The sequence below is a fragment of the Primulina huaijiensis genome, chromosome 4 (genome assembly GCF_012295235.1).
Source record: "Primulina huaijiensis isolate GDHJ02 chromosome 4, ASM1229523v2, whole genome shotgun sequence".
Classification (NCBI taxonomy): Eukaryota; Viridiplantae; Streptophyta; class Magnoliopsida; order Lamiales; family Gesneriaceae; genus Primulina; species Primulina huaijiensis.
In genome coordinates this window covers 25,038,568-25,051,683 of record NC_133309.1, presented here as the reverse complement: position 1 = coordinate 25,051,683, position 13,116 = coordinate 25,038,568, and the positions used below count along the sequence as shown (strand labels likewise).

Below are 13,116 nucleotides of genomic sequence, written 5' to 3'. Positions count from 1 at the left end.
AAACCCTCAGGCTGATCATGAGAAATTGAATTCAAAATCGTGGAATCTAGCTTCAATGGGTAAAAATGCAAATGTTATATCATCCAACTTTTGATTTGTAAAAGAATTAAGTAAATCACATTCAATGCAATCAAAATCCAAAAAAAAAAAATCACTCAAGTTGGTGTCTGATTTGGTGAAGTAGATGAATTCTTGCTCAATAGTTAGGAGTTCGATTTCCCTACCAACACTTATCGGACAAGCTTTATCACAGAAGACTTGCCCAATGTACTTTACCTGGTTATAGTTGTTTGCAGACTATTACGTCAACCCGGGGTTCACTTAGTATATACCGAATCATAGCTTAATTTTAAAAAAAAAATCAATAAAAATCCAGGTATGATTAGCACAAAAATCATAGATATTAATTACTAGGTGTGATATTGCGAAATTGAATTCAAATTCGTGAAATCTTGCATGCAAATCAATTGCTCAAATATTATTGTGCCAAATTTTGTGGTCAAAATTACCATGTAATATTTTCAAGATTACAATGAGATCTAGAATGTGTTCCTTTATAAGTGTCAAATTTTCAAAAGAAAATCAGTGAAAAAGGGAAAAAGGAAAGGTCAAGAAAATTGGCAAACAAAAATGGCTTCTACACTAAGCTCGTTCACCTTGATCCTCTACATTGTGGTGCTCTCTGCCTTGAATCGTCCATCCTCAAGCGATACAGCAGCATTGGTCAATCAAATATGTAGTCAAGCTCGAAGTTATGGAATTTGCCATCGTTTTTTCTGGAACCGCGTCAACTCTCCAACGACAGATATCATAACATTGAACCATATAGCTCTCGACGAATCTTTATCGTTGATAGAAAGTACACATAAACTCGTACAGATGTTGAAAGCTCGCGAGCATGATAAGAACATAAAAAATCTTTATTCGATTTGTGACAGTTCATACGAGATACTGACTGACCAACTTGTGAGCGCGAACTCGGCATTCGGGGCAGGAGATTTTAGAAACATGGTGTTTTACACAGAGCAATGTGATAGATTTGTGAGTGATTGTGAAAGAATTATAGGGTCGCAAGTGGCTCGATTGAGTGAGAGGAACATGAAAGCGAGCGTGTTCATTAGCATTTCACTTTCTGCGGCTGAGATCTTGAATGGAGACCATTGAGTTCATATGTAATTTCTACACATATTTATCCTTGTTGAATTGAATTCCAAATACATAGATTTTATTTTAAATAATATTGTGATTTTTGCATGCATGCTCTCATATTAGTAATATTGATAATGATAAAAACTTGTGTGAGACGATCTCGCGGGTCGTATTTTGTGAGACGGATTTCTTATTTGGGTCATCCATAAAAAAATATTACTTTTTATGCTAATAGTATTACTTTTTATTGTGATTATCGGTAGGATTGACATGTCTCACAGATAAAGATTCGTGGGACCGTCTCACAAGAAACTACTAATTGATAATATATTTTCTTGGGTTGGAATTATAAGAAAATGTTAATAGACTATTAGCATTAAGAAATTTGATGAAGATTTTACGGCCAAGACTTGCGAATTGTTTAATTAAGATATTTTAAAATATAGTCCAAAATGGTTATGAAAACTTACATGATACTATATTCTATTTCAATGACGATGGAGTAAAACCACAAATTGTTTGTTTAAAAAATTCCTTCATAAAAAACAATAGCTAAGAATTATTAAATTTATAAAATTTATGACTTATTGGGAAGCAAATAGAAAATTTAATTATACACCATAATATAAACATTTCAAATAACACCAAAAAAAACTTATATGAGACAATATCACGGCTCAATTCTGTGAAACAGATCTCCAATTCGATCTGAGTTATATAAAATATTATTTTTGAATATATCTCAGGTCCGACCAATCTAAGAAATTATTGTTTTGGTAGAATAATAAAAATAGAAAGTAAAAATTACCACCTAAAATTTACAATTAATGGTGTATTCACCCTACAATGATATTTGTTCTTCCCCTCAACGTTGTGAATTCTAGCTTACTGAATATTTAAAAGTCGCTAGTACTGCATTAAACCAATCATAAGCAAACACGACACTAATAGTTCTCCAGTAAATCGGCAAGTACACCTCACGATCTTTTGTGTCGCGTGACGATGATGAGCCCTCCTAAAAGAAAATTGATAATGCCAGGCTTAATTTTATACTGCCAGAAGCAGTTACAACGATCTCAACACAATGTACAACATTGTCTTGTCGTACCTTGTGCATCATAAGTTGTATTCACATACAAAAATAATTATCTTTCAATCAGACACGAAAAGAAAAAATAGAGAGAAAGGGGGCGTATCGGAGAGCAGAGCGATCAGACAAAACGAAGAGAAGGGTCTTCCATTTTCTGATTCAGGAAAAAAAATAAAATTTTGGAATTTAAGCAGAACGAAAGAGAGAGCTCAAAGCAAGAATTTGAAGGTGTAAGGAGCAATATTATGACGAGCAAAATGGGTTCAGAGAGCAATTGAAGAGGAATGAAATAAAGGAAAATTGAAGCTGGGAGTGTTTTGTGATTGCGGTTTTTTCCTCCTTAATATAATTCTGGGTAGCTTCATTGAGGTCGGCCCATTCGGTTTTGCGCTTCTTTTGAACTCATATTTTTCTCCAAGTTTGAATCTTTATGTTCTTTCATGATATATTTATCAAGTTTGAATTCTGAGCATGAAAATCTGAACTTGAAGTTGAGAATTCAAGCTCGAATCGTTGTTCGGGGAAGTGGCATTTGGGTTATTGTGTAATTTTGCAGAAAATAAATAAATTGTTTGCGGTGTTGCTTTCAGTGTCAGGGAGGTATCTTTATTTGGTCTTTGGTGTTCTAGTTTAACAAAGACTCCGTCTTTTTGTAGTAGTTTTGGGTTTTGAGTTTGGTGTTGGAGAATTTTAATGTGTTGGAAAATTTAGGTTTTTGGAGGGAGAGTTGGTTTGATTGAAAGTTTTAGATCTCTGGGTGTGGACTGAATCATCCAAATAATATTATGTGTAATAATCGAGGTTTCAGATATGGTTTTTATTTCTGCATTGTTAAGTTTGTAGTTTGATGGATTAAATGTTGTTAGGAAATGTGTTTGTGGAACTGGACCAAAAAAACGCTAATATAGTTTGGGGTTTTGTGTCTTCTGTGGAACTAGTGTTTCTGTTGTATGGATTTTGATTGTTAGAAGGAGAGAAGGGTACAGAAAGATGCCTCCACCACATCAGCATTCACGGATCAATCTTGTCGAGTTGAAAGCTCAGATAGCGAAGAAACTTGGGGCAGAGAGGTCCAAGCAGTATTTTTATTACTTGAATAGATTATTGAGTTTAAAAGTGAGCAAGGGCGAGTTTGATAAGCTTTGTGTGGGAATCATCGGGCGGGAAAATATTCCGCTTCACAATCAGTTTATTCGTTCTATTCTGAGAAATGCTTGTAGTCAGAGTGGCCCACCTCCGTCCATTCACAAAGATGATGTTCTGAAGCACGAGACACAAGCTGGTGGCAAGGCGATATCTGCAGATGGTTACCAGAATGGGTCCCACATCGGAATGGCTCATGTTTCTGGTTCACCAGGTTCATCAAATGGAGGTGACATGTTACCCGTGTCTCCTCGGAAAGCCAGATCTGGTAACCGTGATCGGAGAACTGGGGAGCGTCGTAGTGCTCTTGGACCAAATGGGAAGATCAATTTTCCTTCACAGGTGTCTATGTCCAATCAATCGAATGAATTTAATGTCATTTTAGAGAATGGGGATATCAATCCACCGCATATAGGTCGGCCTGTGCAGCATCATCAAGGACTTATGCAGTTGGAAAAGAATGAGAATGAGATCTCTGTTCCTCATCCAGCTAAAATATCGGGTGTAAGGAGATCATCAGATGGTCCATCTCCCGTCCATAATAAAGACCATTTGGAGCTGGTGGTTAGAGAAGATGGAAAACAAGTTCCGTCAACGATTTCACTTGAAGCTCCTCTTGGGGTTCCATTATGTCCAGTTAGTGTTGGTGGGGCAAGAAAAACCCTACCTCCAGAGAGTACCCTCAGATGTATTGGTACATTCAATGATGGTGCTTTGTTGGATAGTCTAACCTTAAGGGAAAGAATGGAGCAAATTACTGTGAGACAGGAGATTGAAGGGTTGCCAGTGGATTGCGCCAACATACTGAACCATGGTTTGGATTCTTATCTGAAAAGATTAATTACGTCTTGCATTGAACTTGTTGGATCAAGGTCAGGACATGAGTTGACAAGGAATGACATCTACAAGCTCCACCATATGAAGCTTATTAATGGAGTCAGACCAGCTCATCATTATCAGATGCTAGGAAGTGGCAAACCTTTGGAAGTGCAAGAACAGAGGACCCATTACCCGATTTCTTTACAGGATTTCAGAGTTGCCATGGAGCTGAATCCAAGGCAACTTGGTGAAGACTGGCCATTGTTGCTTGAGAAAATATGTACACGTGCATTTGAATAATAACACTGAACGTGGGCCTGTAGTTTCTTAACTGAATGAATTGGTTCCTGCTGGATCAAAAGGCATGCTTTGGGTATTAGTCTTCTGGCCTCAAAATGGCTTTAAACGTTTTCATGCATGACCTCTTGAATAGTACGAGAAGACTGGGACCGGAGCAGGGAATCTTTATTCCACCCTGCTATGGGGCTTCCCTTTAATAGGAAGCCATCATCAGCGACCATTCAGATATGTAGAACATCAAATTCGGTTGCCCTGTTGTATGATTAGCATTCTCCCCACTTCATAATTTTTTCCTTTTTCTTGTAATTTGCGAGTCAATTAGTAATTCATGAACAGTTTTGCATGAATAATTTATGTAGTTCGGTACTTCAGAAGAAAGGCACACTTGCATGATGCAATAGTCATGTGCATGTGCCTCGACTATCAAAATTGATCGGAATCTTAATATTAACGGTGTTCTTTGACCAGTTGTTTAATATGCTTATTTTTGTTATGACAAGTAGCATGCTGCTTTTGGTGCTGCTTATATATATTGTAATTCAGATGCTACATTGCATCATATGGCATGTTGTTATGTCTCTCTGAATATCATGCAAATATTTTGTGGCTAAACTCTAAAGATGTTCTCAATCCAAAGAAGCTTGTATTAGCAATTGAAGGAGGACCTTTCCTAGGGGATGGAGTGCAAAATGACCTTTTTTTTCAATATACATGTACGTGAAGAAAAGTATTGGTTCGAAATTGTTTTGGTTGAAGTATAATGTACCCTTCAATTTTAATACTATTTTACGGCTATTTTTTAGCATACTTCTTTAATTTCACTCAGAAGTGTTTATCGCACCTAAAAAATGAAACAATCTAACTGCTCCGAAAAATCCAGCTTCTCTGTTTGGACCCGTGATGGTTGCAGGTATGCTGTCTCTCATACTGCATACTATCGGATGAACTGTCCAGATGTAACAGTTTTAGGTAACCTGCTAATATCATTTATAGTTTTGCTGTTTATATTCTTGCTTCTGTTATTATAAATTCTTTTTGTTTAGGGCTGAGATTTTACCCATTCCTACCTTCCAAAGCATGCCTATAGCATCCTTCCATGTCAACCTTTGATCCTCGGACCAGGTATGACGTTCATTGCTATTCTTATTTGTATTTCGCTATTAAGATCGGCAATCATTATCTATTACCAGTCTCACTCTTGCAGCATCGTTGTGTTGATATATGTTTACTGGGTTTGTTGCACTTGTTTGGCTACTGATCACCATGGCTTTTTATCAATAGTATTCTGTTTATTAATGTGTAGAAAAATAATTTGCACCATGTAAATGCATCTGTAATTTTTTTCCTTCAGAACCATTTTCATTACCGTTACCTCTATCATCAACAGTTCCCTTGCTCCTCGAGCAACATCCATTTATTTTCGGGGTGGTTCTATGGCTGGTCATGTACTAATCCACCGTGTATCTCATGTCTTGAGGAATGAATGTTGTTTATCTGAATTTGTTTCTTAGTTGCCTTTTCAGTTTCTTGCCATGTCTTGAGGAATGAATGTTAAATTTTGGGACATCCTGTTGAGGCGTTGCTGATTTCCTTGCATTACTCACCTACTACCCAAATTAAACTGGGTTCTTCAACTACACGCCGATCTTTTGGACTTTTTGTGAAACACTTTCATGCCATGCCTAACATTGAATCAACGGAACTTTGTGTTTTGTTTTCAAAGTTTAAAACAAGTGTAATGTATGAAATTACTAATCAATGTATGGGAATCAATGACACAATTAAATTATTGTGAAATCTCACACACACACACACATATACATATATATCCAATCTACAGATTTGATTGGTGAAATCATACACACACGTGCGCGTAGTTATTTAGGGCGCAAGGCGCACTACAGCGCTAGGGTATCTTGGAGCCTGAGACGCAAGGCGCAACACAAAGCGCACACTTTATCGAAGGAAATCACATTTAAGATAAATTTTAAAATTAAATATATATAAAGTGATTTATACTATAATATTATATAAATTAAATATTTTTCACAAAGATAACAAACATTGTAAATAAAAAGTTCATGAATAGATAATGTAACGTAAATCATAACCAGAAAAAAAATTAATCATTTAAAGTTCATTAGTAAATCATCAATTCATAGTATATTAAAAAAATCAAATATCTAAATCATCAAATTCTTGTTCAACGTCTGCAACTATATCATCGTCGTCGCAATTATGAGTCATGAGTGTAGAAGAAATTAGATTAAAAGTTTGCAGAAAAGATTACACTATCATCTAAATCATCAAATTCTTTATCATCCTGCTCAACTATCATCATCATCGTAAAAGAAAGAAGATTACAATAAAAGTTTGAATAAAGAACTTATGAAATTTCTGTTAAAAAAATCTTGCATAAATGAGCGATAGTTTTTTTAATCATTAAATAGACACGGGCTTTGCTAATTAAGCTTCAAAATTGGTTGAGTTCGAGTTAATTTTTATTCACCTACAAAATATCAGTCAACTTCTTTAAAGCGCAGGCTTTTACGCCTCTCGGAGCCTCGGGCCTAGACAGAGGCGCACGCTTTAAGCGCACTTGTTTCAAGTGCGCGCAATGGGTGCGACCGGCTGGGCCTGTCGCCTAGGCGCACGCTTTTAAACACAGATATACATATATATCCAATCTTCAGATTTGTAATTAAAATGTGCAGATTTCTATAATTGATTCACTTTACAATATTCAAGGGGATTTGGAATCAACTGATACTATATAATTAACATTAAAAAAATGTCAGGTTTACCTTGACAAAGTTCTCCCATGCTTCCGTAGATGCCTCAATCATTTTCTCAGTTTCATTCCATCCAATTCCACTTCGACTTAACATCGTTTGCAAAATACCATGAGTTCTTTTCCATACATGTATCTTGGAGCTAGTATAGTCGTAAATCGGTAATCGGGAAAAAAATTTTAATTGCATTCTCGAGGGAGATCAAATATCCAGCACAGAAGCTATTGTCGCCCTTAAAACCAGACTGCATTGCGTCTTTCAGTGCATGCACAAGGACTTCCTCCCCTTTTGTAGTCCACACATGCTGCTTTTATCTGAATTTTTTTCTTTACCAACTTTGGTAACAATGGAAGAAACAGTATCCATGGTGATCTGATTTCTAAAATATGACAAATAAATCAAACTGAAAGTATCGGTCAAAACTTACATATTTTAGAACGAGATACAAATCCATAGCGACATGAGGTATTTCAATCAACACCAAACAGACAATATTAATGTCTCAAGTCAGCAAATAAACTAACAGTACACACAAATTTCATGTCTAAACCACACGTACAAATAAACTACAATCACAGGCAAAATAATCATCTATTGTTATCCATAGACATAGCTAGGTTATCTCTCCATGCATCCCAAGTAGTTGAAGACTGTAGATTCTCGATGAAACCATAAGCAACGAGATCCGTTTGGCCAACAATTGCATCATCGGGTTCCTGTAGAGGGTCGTCTGGCATTTCCATCCTGATGAAGTTATTTAGGAGAATACATGTAAATATGATATTGATTTGCACTTTGAGGGAGATAAAATGAAGGACTATGAAGATCTGTCCACCGTCTCTTCAACAACTCAAAAGTTCTTTCAATTACATTACGAGCATGACAATGTTTTACATTGAAGGACTCTTTGTAATCCTGTGGAATAATGAGACCACTTCCCCCATCAGCTAGATGATAACAAGTTCTCTTGTTTGGTGTTAAGAATCCTTCAACATTTCCATAGTCATTGTCACACAAATAATATGATCCTCCCAATTAACATACAATTTAATATTTTAATAGACTAAAAAGTTAAAGCATAAAGTACTACCAAAAAATAATAATGCACTAACCTCTAGGTACTTTTAGTCCGTTATGTCATATGCACAGCATCTCGTAGGATCCGTGCATCAGCTGCAGATCCTTCCCACCCAGTTAGAACATAAATAATTTTCAAATCACACGTACAGTTGCAGACACCCAAAACATTCACCGCAATTGTGCCTTTTCTCGTTCTGAATTTTGGTTTATCTTTGTTTGGGACATGTACACGGGAACAGGTTTCACCAATAATAAGGGTTATAATTTCAGAACAGATTGTAGCACTTCGTGAAAATGAATACTAAATGTCGACCAATTACTACGTAAGTATTCGTATCCCACAATTATATTCTTCTTGTGATTTTCTAAAATGGACAAGAAAATTGCAACCTTAAATATCTACTATCAGCTAACCCCCCGACATGTCAACAAGTAGCATAGACGTGCAAATGCATTTCGGTCATGAATTCTTCCTGTAACACTGTACTAGATGCCTCTCATTCGTCACCTACGATTTCGAGGAGCTATGAATTTCATGTAAAAACGGGAAACAAGCGCTAAAAACACGAATCATTGGACCAATATTTGGTGCACCACTATCAATTTAATGATGTTTGAATCTGGTCTGGCCATGACAAGTTATTCTGAAGAAGTTCGCTCTATATCACAGGTAGAAGTCGCCTATTTTGGAGATGGAAGGCATGGCTGTAGCTTTTCCCCTGAATCTGCCGATAAGTTCCATGAATTTGGATCCATATGGGGAGAATCATACTGAGTTCCTTAGATAAACATGAAGCTTCACTTAAGAGGCATGAAATAGTAGTTTCTGTTCTCTGTTCATTAGAATTTGTGTTATATCAAAACAATTTCTTATTCTGAGTTTATTTGTATATAGTAAAGTTCAAATTTACGAGTCATTTTGAACTTGTCACCATGTCACATTCAAGTTTTTATGCCAAGAGCTTGAGTAATCCCTACTCTTTTTAAGTTTTATGTCCACTCGAAAGCACCAAACAAAATTGATTTTATAACTAAAGAGGGATTAAAATAACCAAGTAAAAATCATGATCCACCCGAGGAACTGGGTTAAATTGCCTGATTTAAAGGTAGTAAAAATCATGATCCACCCGAGGAACTGGGTTAAATTGCCTGATTTAAAGGTTCTTTCCACTGTAAATCTCCATTGAGAATCATGACAGAACATGACGCGCATTTACAAGTCACTCTGTTATTTTGAAGTATCTGTGAAATATATCGATCATTGATCCACATTCCAAAAAGGGTGAAGAGGATATATAATATAATCGTAGTGCAGCTGCAAATATACGGAGAGCTTTTCTTCATGAAGTTTGATTTGAAGAAAAGGAAACTGCTGCACCATGGTTTGAATGGGTGCTGGACCATGAAAAATTCCTCCAAAGCCATCTACTCTTGTGCTTGTCATGGCGCGACATTACTTGGGATTCTGTTCTTCTCAGCATTTCCCACATAATCTGCACGTCCTCGTAACCACAACTTTTAATGTCGTTATGCAGTTTCAGAAGCCCGGCACCTGAAGAAACCAAAAGTCCAACACATGAAAAAGAGCGTAAGACATTACTTGTCTTGCTACAAAGATATATAATTATCTCATCTTTGGACATCAGTGAGTATATCAAAGCTAACCAGTCAAGGAATCGGTTTGCTATTCGTCGAAAAAAACATGTACCCTACTCCTATCAAAACTTAGGATAAAACCAAACGATAAGTGATCTTTAATAATTAAATGCATTAATTACGACATCCATCACAAAACCGAGGATTGCACAAAAACTGAAGTGGGACATCATTTTATCAGCTAGCAGTTCATATCATTAACAAATTGTGTCCTATCACACCGAGTAACAAAACTCCCACAATACTGTCTTTCAGTGGAAGGAAATTAGTGGGCGTAATTATCCACAAGTGGAATCATTACAATTAAATAGTGCACAAAATACTGTGTCAAAAAGACAAATCCTCGAATGAAAGCAATCATTAGTGACTTATCATCATTTTAAGGAGTTTAATTGTCCACAATTAACAAATGGATGACAAGGACTGATTATGCCAAAATTCTGCGAATATCATCAATTCTAATCTATCATTATCATTACTAGTATAAAAGATTAGACCCTGACTAGTTGGAATCATCAACGTTGATCCCTTCTCCCCATTCAGATTTACTGGAAACTAGAAACTCGACTCACCTCAAATCACTTCACTCATGCGTAATAACAGTAGTAACTCCGGGCTGAAGTTTTAGCCAATCTCTCCTTCAGTTTGAGTATGCCTCTTTATGCATACAACACTAATCTAATCTTTATCTAACCTAATCTGGCTTAATTTGGAAAAGCAAAACAAGAAGAAGAAATAATTCAGGAATTATAAGACTAATCACTTTAGAATGATCCGGAGAAATTTAACTTCAAAGGCTTCAAGTATATACAAGACCAATCTCCATTGCAACAGCATCAGTATTCACCTCAATTTTACCGCATTTTCTCGAAATTTCAAGAAATGAGACGTTTTTGACATTCATTCAAAGTTTTTTTCCTTCATAATTCGATCTGAAAAGGCCAATCTATTTTCACTAACTTCTAAAATTCAAAAAATCATATACAAAGCATTCAAGAAGAGTTTGGTAAAGGCATCTGTGGGATGTCATCAAAGCAAGATCATCGAATAAGCCTTGAGCCAGATTAGTTAGAGTGACCGGCATGTTCTAAAACCAAAAATCATACGCCAAATCCAAATCCAATATCATACACCAAGGATTCGAGAAGAATTTTGGCCCAAGAACTTATGGGTCCAAGCATGATTCACTATATAACTATATCAAAAAAGGACATTAAAAGTATAAGGGGGATTGAAAGAAAAATTATTGCTGAAAACCAATTAGTTGCTTCACTGTCCAGCAACAACATCAGGAAACTTCACAAAAATTACTCAGATTAAACAGCTATTCCACTCAAAATCAATATTCACTTTCTTTTTCATTTCTTCAAGAAGTTATATAAAAGGAAAGACTAAAGCTAAAAAGAATTACAAGTTCTTCCAAAAAAGGAATAAAAAAAGAAGGAACTAAAAAGAAGTTGAAACCAACAAAGAACCATCAATAGCTCAATTCCCCAGATGAAAATATCAAATTTTTTTCCATGCAATCTTAAAATAATTTTTGGTTTCACACTGATCTTACATCAAAGAACGTAAGAAATTACTTCAAATAAAAAAATTTGCATCAACCAATCAATTTATTACTAATTTTAAAAAGCCAAATTAGTTTCGAAAATCACAGACATCACCCCATCAAACGAGCAAAAAAAAAGGCGACTTACCATTTCTCCGGTTCCTCGCACGAGTCGACACCGAAAACCAAGCCCTTCTAACAGGGAAGACCATTTTGTGCCACCATTCCATCACCTTAATCTTCACCTTCCTCCGCCGATTCACGCCGCCTAGTCGACTCAGAACCACCCTTAACCCGGCCAGAACTAAAAAAATATCCCTCCAAAACCTCAACCCACAGCCCCACACCTCTATACAAACACCACTAACCCAAGCAAAACGGTGTATCTACATGAAGAAAACACACAACACACCTAGTGTGCGTTTTTGAAGAATTCGTGGATTTTTTTCGATTTCCAAGCTCGTTCTTTTAGCCGTTGGTGCCACTGGGAAATGAATATAAAATGTCAGTATCTCACCGACACGTGACGGTATCGGTGGATTTTTTTTAGCCATTTTTAATTTAAAAGAAAAAATATCAGACGATACTTAACGTAATCACAAAACCTCTTATGAAATTATTTCAATTTTATAAGACGGATTTAAACTCATTCGTACTTCACGTAATCACAAAAACTCTATGAAATTATTTCAATTTTATAAGACGGATCTAAACTCATTCGATTAACGAAAAATATTGTTTGTATACTAAAAATATTGATTTTTATTATATATATAAATCGAATTAACCTATCACAAATATATATATACACGAGATCGTTTCACATTATACTTCTTGTTTACTTTTTCTTGGATTCGATTTATTGCCTGTTGAGACATCGTTTTTGGGAAAAATTGAATATGAAACGTGTCATGAGACCATTGGACGAAAAGCAATCAAAAACATTTTAAAATAAAAACGATTTTCAAACTTTTTGGCAAGCAAAATGTGTTGTATACTCTACGTGAAGTTCATCTGATATCAAAATCTAAAATTATTTTCGTCCAACTTAAAAATTAATTCGATTTTGGATTTTGGTGACAAATTGGGCAGAAATTAAGCCCAAAATGCTATCGATTGGCTCGTGAAATAAGATAATAAAAAATTTATGATTAAAGATAAATATTAACTCTAATTATTGTAAAATCTAACATACATATAAATATACCATTTTCATTTGTGAATTTTCTTATTTGTCCTTATTCATTTATTTAATTTAATTTAAGTTAGCAAACAAATTAATAGGTTATCTTAAAGGTTTTTTTTGCAATTCATTGTCCATCTTAAATGAATTTGGACATTAATACACATTCCTCTTTCTTTCATAACTTTTATGCCAAAAAAATTTATTTAATTAAATTTTCTTGTTAATTTAAATTAGCAAATCAAATTAATATGTTTTTTTAGGAGTTTTTTGTAATTCATTGTCCATCTTAAATGGATTTGGACATTAATATACATTCCTATTTCTTTTTTAAATTTTAGGCCAGAAAAAT

General features: G+C 35.3%; 2 protein-coding genes and 1 long non-coding RNA gene across 3 annotated transcripts; 2 read left to right on the top strand and 1 right to left on the bottom strand.

The window, feature by feature from the left end:
* Positions 1-630: 630 nt before the first annotated feature.
* LOC140975027 (uncharacterized) lies at positions 631-1,164 on the top strand. Its single transcript, XM_073438515.1, has one exon. The coding sequence runs from the start codon at positions 631-633 to the stop codon at positions 1,162-1,164; it is 534 nt and encodes a 177-aa protein (XP_073294616.1).
* A 2,065-nt stretch (positions 1,165-3,229) lies between these two features.
* LOC140975026 (uncharacterized) lies at positions 3,230-4,501 on the top strand. Its single transcript, XM_073438514.1, has one exon. The coding sequence runs from the start codon at positions 3,230-3,232 to the stop codon at positions 4,499-4,501; it is 1,272 nt and encodes a 423-aa protein (XP_073294615.1).
* A 4,982-nt stretch (positions 4,502-9,483) lies between these two features.
* LOC140975717 (uncharacterized) lies at positions 9,484-12,098 on the bottom strand. The gene is made up of 2 exons (XR_012175026.1): positions 11,730-12,098; positions 9,484-9,925 (listed from the first exon to the last, which is right to left on the bottom strand). It is a non-coding gene; the product is annotated as an uncharacterized lncRNA (long non-coding RNA).
* Positions 12,099-13,116: the final 1,018 nt, after the last annotated feature.

What these genes read in the sequence shown, in the direction of transcription:
- LOC140975027 (XM_073438515.1), top strand. Translation starts at nt 631, where the DNA reads ATGGCTTCTACACTAAGCTCGTTCACCTTGATCCTCTACATTGTGGTG.
- LOC140975026 (XM_073438514.1), top strand. Translation starts at nt 3,230, where the DNA reads ATGCCTCCACCACATCAGCATTCACGGATCAATCTTGTCGAGTTGAAA.